Raw genomic sequence first — 21642 nt, forward strand, 5'->3', positions numbered from 1 at the left:
TAGGCTATTAGTAGTTAAGTTTTTAAGGAGTCAAGGTTATACTGTGTAGGGGGTCAATGCCCTTAACCCCTGTGTTATTCAAGGGTCAACTGTATCTACTTTTTAATTCTTTAAAAATGTTCATGTGTAAATACAATATATGATTTAACATGACCAATGCAAGTATGGACCAGCCTTTCCTCTTGATAAGTGCAGTGAGAGAGGGGACAGTGTGGGCATTTAGAAGTCCCTCATCATTGGACAGTGTCAGAGAGGGCGGTCCTGCCCATCTCGGGGGCCCGGTACCTGGCAGAGGAATTCCCACTGGGATGGACCATAGGGCTGGTCTCAGATTGCTTATTGCTCTCAGATAAGCAAGCCGACCTCTTTGAGCCACTGTTTCATGCCTCATAAGGAAGCTACATGAATACCCAGGACCTGGCTTTCTTCAGTTCTTTCTAGAACTGTGACTCTAGGGGTGTGACAAAGTCTTCTCTTTTCCAACCCCATGTCCAGGCCCTGTCGGTCCAGCTGGTCTCCCAGGACAGCAAGGTATGTCACGTCCTGAAGGAACACATGACTGTAGGCTCAGTCGGGAGGGCTTCCTGCCCAGACTAGACTTGGGCTCTGATCTTTAAGTGAAGCAAGAGACATGCATTTGGGGAAGGGGGTGGGCGGGTGACACAGTTCTTCACCAAGGGCCTTGCAAGGCCTCAGCTGCAATGGCGACACTGCCTCTCATCCCCTTCCATGTCTCTGAGAAAGTAGGGGTCCTTCGGACAGGGGATTGAAGCTCTGTGGCCCCCTGGTCAGGGTACAGCTGTTTTCACAGGCCTCAGGCCTCTTGTGACAAGATCTTGACGATCATGCCACTGTCCAGAGATTTATCCAAATACCAAAAAACAGTCAGGCTTAGGAAAAGCTGATCCACCTCCTCCTGGGTGTTTCTTGGCTGACAGGACAGTTCTCAGCCAACTTGCTGGCCTGCCCTGCCCCAGACACCTGGGCCGCTGCAGCCCATCCCGAGGGAAAGCACTGACCGGTTGCTGTGGGGGTACCCACCCCAACTCTGTGATCTCCCCGACAGGCCCGCGAGGGGAGCAAGGAATTGCTGGTGAATCCTTCCTTAGCAGCAGCAGCAGCTCCATCTCTGAGATCCTCTCTGCCCGTGAGTGCCCCCACGTTCTCCAGGACAGGTGACGCAGGGCCCAGAGGGAGAGACACCGGTGCACTAGGGCTGTGGCAGCTGCACCAGTGAGCCATGAGGAGCCCCAGATGTGGGCAAGGGCAACCAGGTCCTCTGGAATGCAAGGCTAGCAGAGAAGGAACAGCAGGGTTTTTGTCAGCTGTGGGGATGAGTCCCTGGGGATGGGGCAGCTGTCAGTGAGGTTCTCGGAACTCTGCGAGAACCAGGAGTATGCAGGGCCTCCAAGGGAGCCAGACATGGTGAGTGTCCCCAACAGAAATACTGCATCCCCCACTCACTGGGGGCAATGACAAGGGTCTGTGGGTTCTCAGTCCGTGGGAGGGCCAACTCCCAGGTCCTCCTGTTCCCGAAGTCCTTTAAAGAGCCCAGGCAGAGATGCCACTGGGCCTCCTACACTTGGGCACCTGAGCATCTGGACACCTGGACAGCAAAGACAACAGCCAGCCCCGGTCCAGCAGTCCCTATGTGCCAGAGATTGTGCCATGTCATCTCATTGAGTTTTCATAAGGCCCCTGTGACACATGTGATATGTGTCTGGTTTACAGAGGAGGAAGCTGTGGCTGAAAGAGGTCGAGAGCTCACCCAAAGTCACCAACTAGAAGCGGCGGAGCAGGGATTCAAACTCAGACTATCTGACGCTGAAGCCGCATTCTTAGCCATCGCTCAATGCACCCATATTAGCTATCAGGGAGTTCAACAGCAACCCTGCCCTGCTTCTGAGCAAGGGTGCCTCTAGTAGAGGGTGTGCTTGAGGGTCATGTGCTCTGACCCAGGGCTTGGCGTGTGGGTGCGAGTGTAGCCTGGCGAGGGGTGAAGCTGGCAGATAGCAGCTCCACGTCAGCTTTTGCTCATTTCTATTTTCTTCTCTCTACAGAGGGTCTTGATTTACGAGGTCCCCCAGGCCCACCTGGACCTCCTGGGCCGCCAGGTGAGCATGTCGGGGATCTTTGGAAGGTTAGGAATCTTGGGGGACAGGGAAGTAGAGGCACTTAGTGAGGAAGCCAAAATCCTGCTCTCAGGGGCGGGATTGGTTCTCTGGGTTCAGCACCTCCTCTTCCTCCCTCTCTTCTACAGGACGTGCCATTCCAGGCCCCCCAGGCCCTCGAGGCCCAGCAGGTGAGAACAGAGCTCCCTGGCGGGAGGTGCCAGATGACGGGACCCAGAGCCCAGGCTTCCCCTGGCCTGGCTCTTAGGAAAGAGCTTTCCTACCACTTTTCCTGGGCAGAGAGTTCCTGGCCCACCTCTTGACATTAATAAATCTTGATGGTTCTCTTATCTAGGGGAAGGTGTGCCAGGTCCGCCGGGCCCACCAGGATCTTTCCTGAGCAACTCAGGTAATGTGCAGTCAAGTCACACCTGTCCCCACCTCGGTCCTAGCCCCAGTACATTCTGTGGTCACAGCATTTGGCCTTCCTGACCTAGTCACCACATTTCCTCCTGACATTACACTGGAGGTGTATTTGCATAAATTCCATGCCACCTGCTGCATGTAGAGAGGGTAAATGATGCCAGTCCCGCCTCCCTGATAGTCCCTGGTAGCCTAGCCTGAGGGCGGGAGTCAGTTCTGCGGTTGGGAAGATCTGGACTGGGAAAACCTGATTCCTGTCCTTGGGGAGCCCCAGTTTGATAAAATAGACAGGACACATGGACATGAAATGAGATCAATGCCAACAATAAAATATAGAAATATATGGAAATAACTTTAGAGCAAACATTATCCCAGAACTTCTCTCTAGTAGAAAATCAGTCCATCCATCCATCCATCCATCCATCCATCCATCCATCCATCCATCCTTCTATCTATTTGACAAATATCGATTGAGCATCTACAGTATGCCAGGCACTGTGTTAGGTGCTACTCCCTCATGAACATCACTGCACCCACATTCAAAACTATTTCTTTCCTCTGCAGAGACCTTCCTCTCTGGCCCTCCAGGCCCACCTGGCCCCCCAGGTCCCAAAGGAGATCAAGGTGAGAACAGCATCTTGACATTAAGATGTGCCTCGACATATCGACTGGTGGCCAGGAACACGGGGTGTGGGGTGCACGGTGTTCAGAAGCTCTACAGAGAATTCCCACCTGCGCATTGGCCCGGTGGGAGGAGAGGCATGAGGAGCCCCAGGCTATGTCTGCTCCAGCCCTAGAGCCCCATCCTCTCCCCATGGGCCCCTTGAAGTCACAATAGGTGGTTAATACATGTCTCACAACTCTCTGCCTTCTTCCCTCAGGTCCCCCAGGCCCCCGAGGACACCAAGGTACAGTAGAGCTGGTATCAAACAAAACCAGGAGTGGGGGTGAGCGTTGGGGTGGGGAAAGCTGACCTTCCAAGAGACTTGAGCAAAAGTAGATCGGAGTGTGTGTCTGCCAGTGGTTGAGACTGTGTGTGTGTGTGGCCGCTCTAGGTGCTGCCCAAAGCACAGTGCAGCCCCAGCAATCATGAATCTTGCAGAGCCTTGGGAGGGGAAGGTGCTGTCTTGGGCTGGGGCCTGGGGAGGGAGGACAGCACAACTGACCTCTGCCCTCTCACTGCGTCCCTCAGGCGAGCAAGGCCTCCCAGGGTTCTCCTCAGGTAAGTGCTGAGTCCCCCTCCCCGTCCCCACTGCAGGCTCTGGCCAGAGCCGCTCCCAGCCCTGGCTGACTGCATTGTGTGTGGTGTTGGCTTCCAGGTTCCAGTTCCCTCGGACTCAATCCACAGGGACCACCCGGCCCTCGCGGACCCAAGGGTGACAAAGGTCAGTGAGGGAGTAACCAAGAATGTGGTGAGGAGTGGTAAGGCTGGCCCCCCAGAGCCTGACTAGTGAGCAGCAGGCACTTGGTGCTAAAGCCTTGGGAGGAAGAAAAGGGTAAAGAAAGGAAGGGGCTAGAGGGAGGAAGGGTTGGGGCTGTGGGGACACACAGTTTCTACCCAAAGGGAGCTCGTGGTGTCACAGCAGAAATGGACTAAGAGATATGCTGATAAGTGTGGTCAGACTTAATAAGGGAAGGCTTCTCAGAGGAGGTGATGTTCAAGGGCTTCTTGTTTTGGACTCCAGGTGATCCCGGCGTTCCAGGGTCTCCTGGCATTCCCGGTGGTCTCCTTCAAGGTAAGAACCAAAGGTGACCAAAGTTCCTCTCCCCTTCCTCAAGCAAGGCTGATGATGCCAGTGCGGACACTGATTCATTCATTCATTTATTCATTCCTTCGTCCATGATTCATTGTTGATTAGGTACTTTCTCCACGTGCTAGGATCTCTGAGCTGCCTTAAGGAGGTTGCAAGTTAGTGGGGGCAGGAGGGAAGGACCCCTGCACGATAAAGATGGCTAACAATGCACATGACAAAAGATGGAGACAGAGCAGGCCCAGAAGCTGGGCTGTTTAGAGACGAGGGCAAAGAGCAGGTTGCTGAAGGGTTTGGGCTGGAGAGCTCCCAACTCTGGGCCCCTTGCAGACAGTGACTGCTGCAGGCACTCCTTTCCTCTCATTTTTGGGGGGCCCTTCTCTTTGCCACTGTCCTCTTTCTCCTACTGAGAAAGACCCTCCCTCCCCAGACCATAGAAGCAGTGCCTGGGCCCCTTTGTCTGACCCTAAGGTGGAGAAACCAGCTCAGAAGGCTTTCTCTCTTCCAGGGGGATCGTCATCCAGCACCATGTTCATGCCAGGCCCACCAGGCCCCCCTGGACCCCCTGGGCCTCCAGGTTCCATCAGCAGCTCTGGCCTGGAGATTCAGCAGTACATCTCTGAGTACATGCAGAGTGAGTGCCCGGGTGGGAGTCGGACTGTGTGTGCATGCGTGTGTGTGTGTGTGTGCGTATGTGCGTGCATACACAGCCATTTCTAAGGCAGACCCAGGTCTTCCACCCCTGGAGCTGGGACTACAGGTCCGTGAGCTGCTGCCTTCTCCTGGCTGTCCACACACATGGCCTCAGCCTCGCCCCAGTAGAGGCTTGCTTACCCACATGCTTACCCACACGCTTACCCACACGCTTGTCCACATGTACACACAACTACACATACTATCACACATGTATACTCCCCAACCCCATCCCTGTGCCCCCTGTGGACGTGAGTGTGTGATTTCTGCAAATGTGAGCATTAGGACTTTGTCAAAAGTGCAGCTAACTAGAGTCTTGGTGGCCCATAGCCCTCGAGTACCTCCTGACCCAGCATAGGCCCCTGCCTCAGTGTCTCCATTTGTAACAAGGGGTGTCTAGGCTCCCTGCTGGCCCTGCCTTGGGCCTGTGTGTGGGGTGGGGTAGGTATTTCATCAGGTTCTTTAGGTCCCCTCCACAGGGAAGACATGCCCACTTGGGGACAGGCTTGACTTTCTTTTTTGGCAGGTGACAGTGTTAGGTCCTATCTGTCTGGAGTTCAGGGTCCCCCAGGCCCACCTGGTCCCCCCGGGCCTGTCACCACCATCGCGGGTGAGACCTTCGACTACTCAGAGCTGGCAAGCCTCGTCGTGAGCTACTTACGGAGTAAGCCTCTCCCACTCCTGAAACAACCCTTCCCTCCAGGGTTCATTTTTGTTCTTGGAATCTCATCTCTTAATTCACTGCTGGCTTTGCCCTTCCTCTGAACATGATGTTCAAATCTGAATTCACGGTCATCAGGCCACTGGGAGGGAGCTAGCTTCAAAAAGGGTTTGTCCAGATGAAGCAACACTGCAGGGCCGTGTTTAGTGAGCCTTCTCGCAGTGGATGAATGTGTCCTAAGCATGTGAAAAGGGGTCATTTGGGTTGGCAGGGTCTCGTGGGAGTTCGGCTAAGGGCTGTACCTGGATGAGTGTCTCCTGAAAACAAACTGCATTTCTTACCAAGCAAAAGCAAAACTTTGACCTTTCTGTGTTTTCAAAATAACTTCCTGTGCCCTGTTCAATTTGTCTCCCCCAAATGGAAACAGACAGTTGGCCAGGCCTTTGTGATTCTGCAATAATGGGGGTGTTGCTTCAGTAGGTACACAGGTAACCCCATGTTTCCTTTCCCACAGCTTCGGGGTACAGCATCAGCTCGTCTTCTGCCACCATCTCTTCTGAAGACATCCTAGCTGCACTACAGCGTGAGTCGCCTGCGGCAGGCTGGAGCGTGGAAGCCCCTCTGCTGTCCCCTGGCTCCCCTTGTCAGGCACACCTTGTCCGTCTCTGAGTCTTATGGGCTGCAAAGGGTGGATGGTTCTTCAGGACAAGAGGCCACTCCCTAACTGCACCCAACCACTAGTGAGTCAGCAGCTGACTGGAGAGGGGGCAGCAAATACCCTCAACCCATGCCAGGTAGCCAGGCAGGTGCCCCTTCAGGTACTTGGGGACTTGCTGGTTTCCTCCTGTGGGCCTGAGAGTGAGCTTGCATGTCACTCGGCAGCCAGTCCGTGTGGGGGACACCAGGCTGTGGCTACCCCACGGCCCAGGTGGGTCCATGCTAGCGCATTCTCTCCTTTCAGGGGACGATGTGCGTCAATATCTGCGTCAGTACCTGATGGGCCCTCGGGGTCCCCCAGGGCCACCAGGAACCGGCGGAGAATGGTCCCTGCAATCCTTGGACTATGCAGAGCTGAGCACTCGCATTCTCAGCTACATGTCAAGTGAGTGTCTGTCCTCTGCAGGCAGGGGTGATCGGGAGGGCCCGGGGTGAGGGAATGGGGCTAAAGTTCTCCAGAATGGCCCACTGACCGTCTCCCGTCAAGCCACACCAAACCCAGAAGGAGTGAGCGGCACTCAGAGCTTTCAAACCTGTGGCCCCAGGCAGGTCAAGGAGCCTGGCGAGGGAAGCCAAAATGAGTGTCTTGGGCACCATCCTGCTTGGAGTTTGCACACAACTCACACATACACTTCTCTACAGAGAGACACAGTTCACATGCACACTTCTCCACACACACTTCTCTATACACAAACACCTCCCCCCACACCACACCACACATTCATTGCTCGACATGCACAAACACTCCCACGCACCTAGCGGGAGGAGGGATGTGGGTCCTTTTTAACCCGCATTCTTCCCACTATCTACCTGGGGCCCCTCTTCCTTGGTGTCGTTACCCAGGATTGTGTCTCTGCGTCCATCTTTCTGCTGGTCCCTTCCTGCCGCCCCCTTTTCCCTCTCTCAGCCCCACTTCTATTCACACTGCGTCTGCCTGGCTCCCTCCCTGACAGGGTGTCTCCATTTGCCTTCCCTGTCTGATCTGAATCTATTACAACTTGGGATTTTGTTCCTCAGGTTCTGGAATCAGCATTGGGCTTCCCGGGCCCCCTGGACCCCCTGGCTTGCCGGGGACATCCTATGAAGAGCTCCTCTCCTTGCTCCAAGGTAAGGCTGAGCTGGGGACATCTGTCCAAGCGGTTTGGGACAGAAGGCAGAGCCCTTGGCCCAGGCCGTGACTGACTCCTTGCTTTTCCTTGGTGTCTCAGGGTCTGAATTCAGAGGCATCGTCGGGCCCCCAGGTCCCCCTGGGCCACCGGGGATCCCAGGCAACGCGTGGTCCAGCATCAGCGCGGAGGACCTCTCATCTTACTTGCGTAGTAAGGCGTGGGGAGCAGGGGTGAGGAGGGCAGAGGGCTGCAGCCAGCCTTCAGGGCTCCATGGGTTTCAGCAAGGGCGGGCATGCATTTAAGCCAGTCACCAGTTACCAAGTCCTCCTGCAGCACGTACACGGCTGGGCCCTGGAAAGGGGCGCATGAGCTTTGAGGTGCTTTCAGCCTGGGCAAAGGGCAAAGTAGGGAGTGTTCCCAGGTACAGCCCTTAGAGAACTCATGAGCCAGGATGTGAGCAGATACCAGGGCTGGAGTTCCAACTCTCAGTGACAGAAAGGCTGAGGGGGAGGGAATGTGATTTGGGTTGAATGAGGCTTAGACTTGGGAGTGGGCCAGTAGAGAGCAGTCATTCCTGGGTATTGCTCTGAGCCTCTGTCATTCTTCCTCCCTTCATCCAGGGGCCCCGCCTCATCGCCTCCTTTCAGAGAGGGGGGCCACATGGGGCCCTGAGCCCAGGCTGGGAATGCAGTGTTCTCAGCAGGGTGACCCCTGATCTTTCTCTTGCTTCCCATGCAGCTGCTGGCTTGTCATCCATCCCAGGCCCTCCGGGCCCTCCTGGACCCCCAGGCCCTCGAGATTGCTCTGAGCCTCTGTCATTCTTCCTCCCTTCATCCAGGGGCCCCGCCTCATCGCCTCCTTTCAGAGAGGGGGGCCACATGGGGCCCTGAGCCCAGGCTGGGAATGTTGCTCTGAGCCTCTGTCATTCCTCCTCCCCTCATCCAGGGGCCCTGCCTCATCGCCTCCTTTCAGAGAGGGGGCCACATGGGGCCCTGAGCCCAGGCTGGGAATGCAGTGTTCTCAGCAGGGTGACCCCTGATCTTTCTCTTGCTTCCCATGCAGCTGCTGGCTTGTCATCCATCCCAGGCCCTCCGGGCCCTCCTGGACCCCCAGGCCCTCGAGGGCCTCCAGGTGTCTCAGGAGCTCTGGCAACCTATGCAGCTGAGAACAGCGACAGCTTCCGGAGTGAACTGATTAGCTACCTGACAAGTAGGTGCCCTGAACATCACTGTCCCTCCTCTGTCCCCTTTTTAGACCTTGCTTCTCCCTGTAAGGGGAGCAGAAAGTACTTGAAGGGCCCTGGGAGGCCAAATACATGAGAAGAAACTGGGGAAAGCCCAGTTTCTTCCCAACCAGCACAGTCCTGCTCGTGTAAAAGTGCCTCAATATGCACATCCTGCTTAGGGCTGTTGGGACTCTTAACTCCCACCTCTTTCCACCCAGACCTGAGCTCCCGGGGTTTAAACAAGGGCGGGCATGCATTTAAGCCAGTCACCAGTTACCAAGTCCTCCTGCAGCACGTACACGGCTGGGCCCTGGAAAGGGGCGCATGAGCTTTGAGGTGCTTTCAGCCTGGGCAAAGGGCAAAGTAGGGAGTGTTCCCAGGTACAGCCCTTAGAGAACTCATGAGCCAGGGTGTGAGCAGGTACCAGGGCTGGAGTTCCAACTCTCAGTGACAGAAAGGCTGAGGGGGAGGGAAGGTGATTTGGGTTGAATGAGGCTTAGACTTGGGAGTGGGCCAGTAGAGAGCAGTCATTCCTGGGTATTGCTCTGAGCCTCTGTCATTCTTCCTCCCTTCATCCAGGGGCCCCGCCTCATCGCCTCCTTTCAGAGAGGGGGGCCACATGGGGCCCTGAGCCCAGGCTGGGAATGCAGTGTTCTCAGCAGGGTGACCCCTGATCTTTCTCTTGCTTCCCATGCAGCTGCTGGCTTGTCATCCATCCCAGGCCCTCCGGGCCCTCCTGGACCCCCAGGCCCTCGAGGGCCTCCAGGTGTCTCAGGAGCTCTGGCAACCTATGCAGCTGAGAACAGCGACAGCTTCCGGAGTGAACTGATTAGCTACCTGACAAGTAGGTGCCCTGAACATCACTGTCCCTCCTCTGTCCCCTTTTTAGACCTTGCTTCTCCCTGTAAGGGGAGCAGAAAGTACTTGAAGGACCCTGGGAGGCCAAATACATGAGAAGAAACTGAGGAAAGCCCAGTTTCTTCCCAACCAGCACAGTCCTGCTCGTGTAAAAGTGCCTCAATATGCACATCCTGCTTAGGGCTGTTGGGACTCTTAACTCCCACCTCTTTCCACCCAGACCTGAGCTCCCGCTAACGCAGCTTCCTCCCCACAGGTCCTGATGTGCGCAGCTTCATTGTTGGACCCCCAGGCCCTCCGGGGCCTCAGGGACCACCTGGAGACAGCCGCCTGAGGTCCATGGATGGCTCCTTCAGTCAGGGTAGCAGCTCCTCACACAGCATCAGCCGGGGCACCTCCTACAGCTCTTCCATGGGCATAGGAGGTGCCAGTGGAGGCTCCCTGGGTGAAGGGGGTGCCTTCGGCCCAGACCTTGGCTTGGGCCAAGGATATGGGGCAGCAGCAGGTGGCATGTACGGTGGTGATGGTGGATCATTTGGAGCCGGCTTTGCTGGCGGTCTGGATTACAACGAGCTGGCTGTCCGGGTGTCCGAGAGCTTGCAGCGTAAGTGGGGACACTTTGGCCTCGGTGCTAGTGGGGGCAGTGAGAGGAGCATGTGAGCATCTCCACATCTAGGCTCCAGAAACTCCTCTCATTTTTAGAGCACCTAGGCTGTGAGGCCAGCAATCCTAGAATCTGATGGACAGGGACTGAAGACAGGAGGCTCCAATCTAATTCTCAGCCAGCTTAGTTCAAGGGGCTGCAGTCAGGACCAGAACCTTGGCTACGGGGAACAGAGCATGTTGGTGTCTTTGTTCTTTGCTTTCCCACTAACTTGTGTGGGTCTCAGAAGTCTTTATGACTATAATGGTTTTCTGCTGGGGCTGAGGGAAGGCTGATGGCTAAGAAAGCCTTTCTCCCTGTACCTTATCAGCACAGCTGTGCAGGCAAAAAGCCTTTGATGAAAGTCTACTGCAGCAGAAACTGGTGCCAGTCATCAGGGGAGGACAAGAAAGCCACAGGGCTTTTCCTGTCACTTAACCTAGTTTAATTTTATCGGGGCTTAGACAATTATAGGGTGCTGTACTTTCACTGTGAAGAGGGTACCCACACATTTGTGTTTTTACAGGTCAGGGCCTACTGCAAGGGATGGCCTACACTGTCCAGGGCCCGCCAGGCCGGCCTGGGCCCCAGGGGCCTCCCGGCATCAGCAAGGTCTTCTCTGCCTACAGCAATGTGACTGAGGACCTCATGGACTTTTTCCGAAGTAAGGATCTTCTGTTTTCCCAGCCCATAACTTGCTGCACAGTCTCACATGGGGCCTGCTCCACAGAAACTACTCTCCTGAAAAACTTCACCGAATACCTGAGACGCTGAAAATCTGGCAGATTTAAACTTTGTTTTCCTTCTACAAGCCCAAACTCTATCACCACCTGTGTTACAATCACTTTATCTCCCCAGCTTCAAGGGCGATTGCTAGTCTAAAACCATCTTTCCCCCTTACAGCTTATGGAACCATTCCAGGACCCCCTGGGCAGAAGGGAGAGATGGGCATCCCAGGACCGAAAGGTAAGTGGTGGCGGGAAACAGCCACCGGGATCCCATGTAACAACACCCTCCTGCCGAAAAGCAACTCCCTTGCCAGTGCTATGCTGTTCCTCCAGGCCCCGCAACTGTGCTTTACTTAGCATGCTTTGTCCTTCTAGGTGAGCGGGGCCCTGCTGGGCTACCTGGCCAGCCTGGGCCACCTGGCCCTCGAGGGCACAAGGGAGAAAAAGGAGACAAAGGTAAGCCTCAACTTCCCGTTTCTGGGATACTAGGAGGACAATTTGTTCCATAAGGAGCCTGGAAAAATAAGGCAAATGCTAATTACTAAAGGCAGACCCTGCCAACATGATTTGCATAATAATCAAACAAACAGCTAGGGAGAAAGGAAGGAGAGTGCCAATTTAGGGAGGAGAAGGAGAAGCAATCTGGTAACAAAATAGGGTAAACAATTTAAATCGATAGGCTTTACAAAAGAGTTCAACTTTCAAATTAGTTTTACAGTAGTCATAGTTGTCGTAATTGCCCGAGCTAAAGTCTCCAGAGACCACAAGATACTTTTTAATCTCTTACTCATCTTCTAACTTTCAGGTGACCAAGTCTATGTTGGACGGAGAAAGAGAAGTATTGCTGTCAAGCCATGAGCTACCCGTGGCAGAGAACATCCACCAGACCAGTTCTTGCAATGGCTTACGGTGCTTTGGTCAAAATGTCTCCAAAGAGTGAAAGCTGGAATCTCAACATCCTACTGACACAGCATAGCCAAACAGTCAGCTAGAACACTTATTTTAGTCTGGAACTTTATATATAAATAATTCAGTCAGAGACATACAATCTGAAACAGCTTCGCTGGGTAGACCTGCATGGCTGCAGTGTTGTAGGAGGGGACTGACTTCTCTGCTATCTAGACCTGAGTTCCTTGGCTTTGTTAACATTTTGTTCAAGCCCCAGCCTAGGAAAGCCAGTTACATTAAAAAAAAAAAAAAAAAAAAGCCAAGAGTCCTTGAGCTTTCTCTAAAAATGAGCCAGAAAAATGGCAGATGGGAAGGGAATGTCTTCCTGGGGGCGACACTTGGCAGGGGATATGTCCTGGTTAATGCCTTAAAGCTGTGGTATCAGCTCCCTCCTCCCCTGTTCACTCTACATTCTCTAGTCCTGGAAAAGAACTGGCTAAGAAGCAACTCTTACAACTGAAAAAATTAAGAAATTCACCTCCCCTGAAGGTGGTGACAGGGTTTCTATTAGTTATTCTAACTACGTATCATATCCCCACCTGCTTACAAAGTTTCATTGCAGCTGTGATCTGTATCTGTAGGTCCACGCTAGAGTTTATAGGTATCTCATACTGAACTAGACTGCAGCAAAGAGGAAAGGAAGGGCAAGGAAGAAGAGGGAAAATAGACTATACCTACTGCTGGAGACATCACTTCTGTTCTGCACTTAGGAAATGGCACTGGGGACTAGGCGCAGTTGGTTTTTAAGCACTTTTCAATGTCTAAAATCAATGTGGTCTATTAGATGAAAAGTTATTTCAATTGTAAAATTTCCAATTAAAGGATTTTTCCCCTTTTTTAATATGTGTACTGTGATCCATCTAACCAAAATAAAAAAGAAAGAAAATATTTTGAGTTAATTGGGTTTGACCCTAACACTATTACAAACACATGAAAGCAGAACTGGTTGTATTTTGGGACACAGTTTCTTGCATTTTAGTTATTGTGATTATTAAAAGCAGACCTTGATCTGCAACTAATAACTCAATTTGGGCCATTACAAAGCATCTGAAGGATTTCCCTAAGCATAAGTTACTTGAAGAACAGATGAGCAACAAGATTATTTTCAGTAAATGTAGTGATTTATCCTGGTGCAAAGGAATTATAATGGTAAGGATAGTAATATGGAATACCAAAACTCTTATTAAGGAAAAACACACAAATATCAAATGCCCCACAGAAATGCAGAGTAAAATCAGACAAGCAAATTCAGAAGAGGCTATACTTGCCAACTTTGAATTTGGTTACAAACTGCAACACTCACTCAATTGCTGGATAATTTAAACTGGGATTAAATGAAATCTACTTCAACACCTCTACTTTTCTAAAAGACTGAGTTAATGTGGTCTCTCTTGATTATCTCACATAGTATCCTGGGAAAAAAAAACACCACTTAGTTCTACTATAGCAAACAACTGCTAGCAGCAACCACTAGTCAGTCAAGCACCAAACATTCTACATTGTCTGTTTGCCTCCTTTATTATATCCTGATCATTACCTGCTCTGAATCAATATGGGAATTCTAAAAATTGAGTTCATAAAGCCTTCAGAATTTGAAACAACTTTTTACTGTCTAATGAAAACTTATTGTGTATAATAAATGACTGCATTGTGCCTCTTTAATATTTTAGTTTTACCTAAAGGCTGAATTCTTAGTTTTGTAATAGTAGCTTCAAGGGCTCGAGTATTATAAGCCCTTTAATAATTCTTATCTTGATTAACCAGACAGATGAGTTTTCCCCTTCTTACTAGATTTACCTTCCTAAGCCCTCCAAAAGTCTTCATAGAGTTCCACGATCAAGTGAAATAGGGTAAAAGTCCAAATCTGCTTACCTTCTCTGGACAGAACCCAGAAAGAAGATGGGCATATGTAAGTCCTCAGCTGGATGGCAATGACTCTGAGCCTCTTTGTTTCTGTTTAAAAAGGTTAAGAATGAGCTCAATAGAGTACAATGCTCCTAGATGAGGAAATGACATGCTTTGCCTCTCTCCAGTTAAGCTGAACACTTGCCAAATAATGCTTCCTCGTGTCTGCTGAATCTTGCATGAAGATATCAATGACAGAAAGAAGTTATTTTTAGCAAAAGTGAGGTCATATGGTCTGTGAAATGCTTGGTGAGAAAAATAATCCATCCCAAGGGGGGGAAAGGAAAAAAAAATGTATACATATATACATCGATGGAAATATTTAAAGCACCTCTAGTAAGTCTGAAAGCATCAGAAGACCTGGAGGACTGCAAGTGTTAAAATATAACTAGGACCACAAAAGCTGCAAGATGTTCTCATGCAGGACAAGCCAGCTTCGACAGTTCTCAATAAAAGACTGCTTCTCAAAATAGATTAAGAAATAACTTTATTTTTTCATTTGTCAACCCCATGATTGAAAAACATGTTGCTCCCAAGGAGACAAGAAGCATAATCTGAAACAAAATTCTGAAAATTTAGCTTGTGACATTATTACACTGTAAATCAAAGGATCACAAAAAGCTGCAGCCAACATTTAAAACTGGTATAATATTCTATCCCAAGCTTAGTAGCAGAAATTTTAAAGCTATATCAAAACCATGTCAGCCACAGTAAAGCAACAATAGAGTCATTAATTGTTGTGCCTTCAACGTAAGATAAGCATTTAAAATATCCCATTTCCTATAAAAGATCATTTCCTGGAAAAGATTTATTTAATCAGAAAACTATTAGAACTGGAACTAACTCTCCTCTTCCACCTCAGTTCTAGGTTTTTCTTTAATCAATAATATCTCTAGCTAATCATTTGACAGAATTTGGCTTCTCAGAAGAGACTTTGTCATTTAAGCACAGTGTGGAATGGGAAAAAGTGTGTCAGTACAAGGAAACTTAGAAGAGTACAAAAGACAAGTCACTTCTGAAACTCGCTGATGCTCAAGAAATCAGAGACCCTCCATTAAATTGGGTCTCATATGCCTGAGAGCTTTGTGCTTGAGGAAACACTACTTAGAGGTAGCTCTGGTTCTGGTTAATATTTAAGTACAATTTGCTGTATCCTGTCACAGGAAAGTTCTAATAATTTCAGCAAAGTATAAGCACTCAATTTCCTCCTTAACCACCCTATAGCTTCCCCATAGAAAAGGGTAAGAAAAAGCTTAATTGTGACTCCATTTAGAATAGCAGCTACTTCAGCAATTCACACCCAACTATGGATTGACAGGACTAGGAAAGGCAACCTGGTGCAACAAGCTCTATGAGCTGGACCTGCAGAAGTGTGGTGGTCTGGTGTATTCGCAGCATGCAGGGAGAAAAGGGGAGGGTGAGTAATGAGGGTGCACATTATGAAGAATTTCTTTTATGCATTTCATAGCACATTCTGCCACAGCAAAAAAAAACAACCAAATAAGGAATGGATTTCACTATATACTTTGATTTCAAAGAAGTCTGAGCTCCTCCCCCACTCCCCACCTACACTTCATGCAAGAAAGATGTATTATCTATCTGAATATAGAGCCTAACAAGAAGTGGGCAGGGATGAGTACAAACAGCATATTCTATAATAAAACACTTTTTGAAAAGATTTAGGTAACTTTAAATATTAAAATGAATGTTTCACCTCTACGTATGCATCATTTTGTAGCCTTGCTCCCACATGAATAGGTCATATTTGAAAGAGGACTCGCACATAAGCACTGAATCCAAAGAGCAGTTTTAAGGGATATGCAAGAGTTGTAAATAAACTTACCAGAGTGTCAACCATTTTACTCCGAGCCTCCTTCCTTTACTCAATGCTCTGAATGTCAAGTTGAAAGGAATAAAAAATCAAATGTTCAGACCAAATTATGTGCCACAAACTATTTTGTACACAGGGTATCATTTAAATGATACTGAAAAAATGTCTATTGCCTGAAGTATTAACTTTTTAAAAGCCAATAAACTGAAAATTTCAAAGGAGATAGTGGTATGAGAACCTTCCTCTTCTCTCCCTCTTAGATCATTAAATACACTGAGATAACATTATACTGTCATTTTTATCATAATATAAACAATTTCCATCATCATCCTGAACATTACTTTATAAAGATATATATTTTAAAAGGCTTTCAAAACATTTTCAACCCAGCACTTGGGAATAAAGCATTATAAGAGTTTTGTATACAGTAACACATTCATGTGATAAGTGTATGAATTTACAACCATACAGAATATATATGTATATATATTTATATAAAAAACAAGCTTGGCCAGAGTTAAGGCTACCTACAAAGTTGTCCAAGTAAATTTTTCTCATCAAAACAATTACGAAATGAAAATTACACGTGCATTTTTAAGTCATCTAAACCACTGACGAAATAAGGTTCAGCATTCAAAGTTTTCAAATTAACTGCAAGAAAGTGCTACAGATATTTACATTTTCTTAATATGAATCAGTGTTCCCACAGCTACATTTAAATTTTTCACCAGCCTCAAATGTAATATAACTAAAAACAAACTTGTACAATTCGGTACCTAGTACTCTTAAAAGAGAACAGGTTACAAATGGTGGGCAGCAAGCATCACTTACAAATGTGCTGTCTCACACACTGCAGTACAGTTCATAATACTGTTAGACCTGACACGTGCTTGAAATTCTAAGCCTCGAGAGGGACTAAGAGTGAGCATTTCATTAATAATTACACATATCAGCAACCACATGATAAAGGTTTCAGGCTTTTCCCACTCAAATAAATGTAAATAATTTAAACATGGAACAAAATAAAACCAACATATAAATGACTTTATTTCAAAACAACAAAGTCATTTCCGAAATTTACCTAAATATTTTATTTAAATTTTTAAAAAGTATTCTGAACAAATGCTTCAAGATTAATTTCAGAAAATACATTTATAAATGTAACTCAGAGCCAGTATGCCTCTGACAGAGTTTTCAATGAACAGAATTTGCTAAGATGGGAGAAGTCATTTAATCAACTCATGTATTATTTTTAAAAATAAGCTAGGACAGGTAAATCTGCATTTCTTTTAGTTTGGTGAGTTTTACATTTCCAATTTGGATATCTAAAAGCTACCTTTTTTTCTCATCTTTTCAACTCTGTACAACATGTTTTAGGATGAAAATTTCTATCAAACGGTAATAGGAGCAAGATTTAAAAAACAATAATGCTTAATGCTAAAGGTGATTTGTCCCTGTTGAATCAAAAAAGAAAATCCTATTTTAGACTCAAATGAAATTTAGTGTTTTAGGCACTATCTTAATAAAACTAGCACCCTTAATTATTAGCTCATAAACAGGTAATTATTTTAGACTAATTATCAAAATAATTTTTCTCTTTAAAAAGACTTGTTGCTACTTAAAGACAAAATAGATTTATTTACTGAATCAGTATCATATTTTGAGCAACTCATAGCTTTTTTGTGAGAGCTGATTCACCAAAAGAAAATTATTCCAACTCTCTACAGCAGTTTCAACTACAGAATTTAGGCATCATTGAGAAATTAGATCAGGTAAAATGATATTTATTAATACTCAGTGATGTAACAGGTTTTTTTTAAATAACTTTAAACATATCTCTTAAGAGTTTTGCAGGTAATAGTGTCTAAAGAATACAATTTTTTAAGATTAATATACAAAATCACCTTAGGGAATTACTGCAAGATGCTACTTTGCCAACACAGCCCAGCATCTGTCTTAGTTTCTTTCCCTTCATCTTTGCTAAACAAAAAAGACAAACAAAAAAACAAAACACTTAGAAGGTGAGGCAGGTGATTGTCTTCGTGCACTCTAATATAGACTGTGGCAGAGGATGAATAGAACAGAATGACATATTTTAAAAGCCAAACCGGACCACAGAATGCTTCCCATTGTTATGATCCAGTGGAATGCAAGCTAGGAATAGGATAGAATTTGGAAATCCGGCTCTGTGTTGATGGATTAAGGCACTCAGACTCCCCGGTCATTTTAAAGAACACTTCCTGTTCCTGCAGTTTCCTGGCAAATTCTTCTTCCAGCGTCTTAAAAAGGAAGGGAAGAAGAAATATTACAAACAGAATTTACTCTGCTGGACAAGATAAAACTATTTGCCCCAAACAATTTCTCTGTATATTATCCTAAGGAAGACCAGACTGCTCAACAGTTAGGTTCATAAACTGTACACAGCCCTAGGTTCAAGCCTTGGCTCAGCCATATGAATGAATAGCAACCATTCAGTGAACTCTGACCACAGCTCAGGTACTGGGACAACTGCTGTATATACATCACTTCTTCTAACTGTCTTAACTCCATTAGGCAGGTAGTATCATCCATCCTCAGTTTACAAATGAGGAAAACTGGGCTTAGAAATGTTAAATGACAAATTAATCGGTGTCAGCACTGAGATTTGAACCCAAATCTATATGACTTTCGAATTTGTGCTCTATATAACCCCTACTATACAAGTTTTGGAATTGTCCTTAAATATGCAACAGCCATGACTAGCTACGCGATCAAGATAAAGAACAGAGCTAAGGATGTGAAACGGGAAAATGTCTAAATTTCAAGTGACTGGAAGACCAAAAAAAAAAGTGATAAAGAGTACAAAGAGAGCATGTCACAAGTGTCAAGCAAGAAGAGAATTTTAAGAAACAAGATTTTTAACAAGAACAGTTAGATAATGGCATAGGATCTGGTTATTAGCAACTCACTTATGAACACTCTCAACAACTGGGGAGTTTGAGGTGAAAGCTAAACTGCAAAGAGTTAAAAGAGACTAGTAAAAGGGACTTCTCACTCTCACTGTTTACCCTTCCTTACCTTTTGAATTCTGAATCACACTATTCAAGAGTTTAACAATAAATAAAACCTAAATTAAAAAGCCACACTATCAACTGACTTGGTCATTTTATTTCTTCTAGAAACATTTAGCACATAGTAGGTGCTAAATACATATTTCCTTAATTGATTGATTGGATGAATGGAAAAAAGGAATGGTTGAAATGTATAGCAGGCAGGAAGCCCAAGAGAAAATAAAAGTTTAAGTTTGAGAATTAGGAAGAGGATAATACAGTGATAATAAAAACACAATTGAAATGGTTGACCAACTGGACCAGACTAGCAGGGAGTCAACTGCAAATAAGGAAGATGGCTGGCTGGCTAGATAAAGGAAGGGAAGCCATTCCTATTTTACTAGATTATCAATTTACATAGCATACCATGGCCTTGCAATCTGGCTCCAGTCAACCCATCTAGACCAAGTTGTCATCATGTCTTCTTTTCTCTAGCAATGCTCCAATGATGGGGAGCTACTTATGATTCCTGTATGTATGATCTTCACTCATTGTCTTCTCTACACTTAAATTGCCCCATCCTACCCCAATCTGTCTGTCTGCTTAGCAAGCTCCGACTCATCCTTCAAGCCTCACTTGGTTCACAAGGCAACTCCTCTGTGAAGCGTTCCTGATTTCCCCGGGAAAATCTGAGCACTATTCCTTCTTTGCTCATACATTGAGCTCTTCTCCCTGTACCCTGTACTTACCTCCTTCGGAGCAATAGGATCAGTAGTATCATTGCTTGTTACTAGATTCTGAACCTTTGGGGGACGGGGGTATGTATTAGGAAAAGAGCCAACAGCGGGGAGGATGGGTGGATGGATGAATGGGTGGATGAACACAAACATATTTTAATTAAAACTTTTAAAATTACCTTTTTCCTAGGTCTCAATTTCTCTCTCCATTCCTTTAATTCCTGGCTGTGTTCCTCATCTAATTCCTTTAGTTTCTGAGTCTCATGCTCAACCAACAGGTGGCATTTTTCATTCTGAAGATAAAGTTTGGATTTTTAAAATTTCAGATCAACTAAGCAATTTTTCACAAATACAATTATCTTCCAAAATAATAAATTATTCATCAAACACTAAGCTGTTACTGAGGTTCAAATTCTTCTCTAAAAACCAAGGGCCAAGAATAATGAAATGAGTCATAGCTTCATTTTTGCAAGTTTAGAAGCTGGATATGTTACCATATGAATATAACTTAGAATTAGTTTGATCCTAGCTTTCCTTGCTAAGATTTTCTCATAAAACTGACACTTCGGAGGGCAGCTTGTATATATTTTACCCATACTTGGTTATCAGAATGTGGGATTCAGAACTTTTCCACTATAGTAAATTAAACAAACATGAAGCATATCCACAAGTGTATACACTACTCTGAAATTTTAAACATTTTAGGCTATACTAGATGGGCTACATATTCCAGGTAAGGCCCAAAACAGTCTTCTCCAAAGTTAACCTTTAAATTTCTTAGGAGAAAAATTCTCATATGTTTAGTTTATCACTTTTTTCAAAAATGTAGAAGAAAGTGAACTGTTTCTCTAAATGAAATTTCAAATTCAGAATCTGATAACAAGACTGCCTACATCATTTTGAAAATTTTGTTCATCTCCTTTGCAAAATACACTAAAAAATACTGCTTTTGAAAGACTAAAGTTCTTAGGTTATAATTTAACTTCATGTTATATTAATCAGTTACATAAAATCAAAAGAAGTGCCTATGATACTAAACTGATCTTCATTTGGGTTTACAGAGGAAACAATCCTAGCAGTTTTATGAGTAAAATGCAGTTTACTTTGATTAGCTATTCTTTCCTCAAAACCTATGCCGCCCGTCCACCACCAGCAATGTTTTCACGTTTCCATAGCTCACCTGCAGTTGGTGCAGCTCTCGGACGTTGGCTTCACACTGCAACTGCAGATCCCGCATTTGATTTTCATGTTTTTGATGTTGAGCCATTCTCTCATTTTTCTGCCTCTTTTCTTCTTGAGTAGCAAACTATAATAAGAAAAACAAAAGATAAATATGGTTAACAATGTAATTTCTGCATCTTCTAAAGGTATAATTAAAGAATTTAACAAAACTTATAAGTGTAACAAATTGAGGGTGTAAATAATAATATACTATCACTGAAAGCTAGAGTCTACATCATGGCTTTAGTAGGGAGTGGGGATCTTCTGATTAAAACCTTGCTCTTCCTTATCTGCGTAATGACCTCAGTTCACTTGTATGGTAGAAGTATACCGAAGCCATTATGTTTTGACTTAAAAAGCTGTCCAAGTCATCTTATTCCCAAAGCTGGTATCAGGACCAGCACAGTCCAGGATCTGATGTGGGCCCTGGGAGGGAGAGCTCTGCTCTCTGGGGCCACAACTGTAGGAAGACTAGGTTGGTATATGTTATATATTTAGCCCCAGCCCATAGAGACAAAGTGAATATCGACAACCCAAGGTGTCTCTAAATGTTTACAACACAACATGTGGCACTTCTAAAAGTCATTCAAATTTTTTTAACCTAAAATATAAGAAAGTAATTTGTTTATTTACCTGTTTAATTTTTTCACGGTCCTGATCTGGTGTGGCCGTTGAGTTAATTCTCAAACTTTTCTTAAACATGGCCATTCGAGTCTTAGCTTCACTGCGCTGAATCTTAGGCAGTCTTGCTCTTTCTTGAGTCTGTCTGTTTTTCAATTCTTCAATAAGTCGTTGATTGTAACGCTGCATTTGTTCTGTTTCCTAAGAAAGTTTTAAACACAATCCAGTGATGTAGATATAATATATATGTAATATAAAATATTAGGCAAAAAATAAATTATAAGAAAAACAAAGCTATTAGTAATAAAAGTCTTGTACTAAAACCCTCTTTTACTACGTATAAGTAGTCTACATTTTTAAGATACTTGAATCATAAATGGAGCCACAATAGCTACCTTTGAGAGATGAGATGAAGATTATCAGAGGCCGTT

General features: G+C 46.1%; 2 protein-coding genes across 3 annotated transcripts in view; one reads left to right on the forward strand and one right to left on the reverse strand.

Moving 5' to 3' along the window:
- The window catches only part of COL17A1 (collagen type XVII alpha 1 chain), a 50647-nt gene extending 37801 nt beyond the window's left edge, over positions 1-12846 (forward strand). Inside the window, exons 36-56 of the mRNA XM_015596324.2 lie at positions 496-531; positions 2061-2114; positions 2261-2302; positions 2467-2520; positions 3099-3158; positions 3416-3442; positions 3727-3756; positions 3854-3919; positions 4220-4270; positions 4794-4919; positions 5505-5642; positions 6154-6222; positions 6601-6741; positions 7374-7463; positions 7565-7675; positions 8528-8674; positions 9805-10152; positions 10718-10855; positions 11095-11157; positions 11295-11375; positions 11725-12846. Coding sequence (XP_015451810.1) covers positions 496-531; positions 2061-2114; positions 2261-2302; positions 2467-2520; positions 3099-3158; positions 3416-3442; positions 3727-3756; positions 3854-3919; positions 4220-4270; positions 4794-4919; positions 5505-5642; positions 6154-6222; positions 6601-6741; positions 7374-7463; positions 7565-7675; positions 8528-8674; positions 9805-10152; positions 10718-10855; positions 11095-11157; positions 11295-11375; positions 11725-11777 — 1925 coding nt within the window. The 3' untranslated portion in view covers positions 11778-12846. The remainder of the gene's footprint in view (positions 1-495; positions 532-2060; positions 2115-2260; positions 2303-2466; positions 2521-3098; positions 3159-3415; positions 3443-3726; positions 3757-3853; positions 3920-4219; positions 4271-4793; positions 4920-5504; positions 5643-6153; positions 6223-6600; positions 6742-7373; positions 7464-7564; positions 7676-8527; positions 8675-9804; positions 10153-10717; positions 10856-11094; positions 11158-11294; positions 11376-11724) is intronic.
- A 1396-nt stretch (positions 12847-14242) lies between these two features.
- SLK (STE20 like kinase) overlaps positions 14243-21642 on the reverse strand; it is a 45350-nt gene continuing 37950 nt past the window's right edge. For both annotated transcript variants that reach the window (XM_006920886.3, XM_015596364.2), the window contains 4 exons: positions 21224-21412; positions 20550-20675; positions 19549-19662; positions 14243-17882 (listed from right to left, as the gene is read on the reverse strand). In XM_006920886.3, coding sequence (XP_006920948.1) covers positions 17736-17882; positions 19549-19662; positions 20550-20675; positions 21224-21412 — 576 coding nt within the window. In that variant the 3' untranslated portion in view covers positions 14243-17735. The remainder of the gene's footprint in view (positions 17883-19548; positions 19663-20549; positions 20676-21223; positions 21413-21642) is intronic.

Source organism: Pteropus alecto, unplaced genomic scaffold (assembly GCF_000325575.1).
Source record: "Pteropus alecto unplaced genomic scaffold, ASM32557v1 scaffold177, whole genome shotgun sequence".
Taxonomy (NCBI): Eukaryota; Metazoa; Chordata; class Mammalia; order Chiroptera; family Pteropodidae; genus Pteropus; species Pteropus alecto.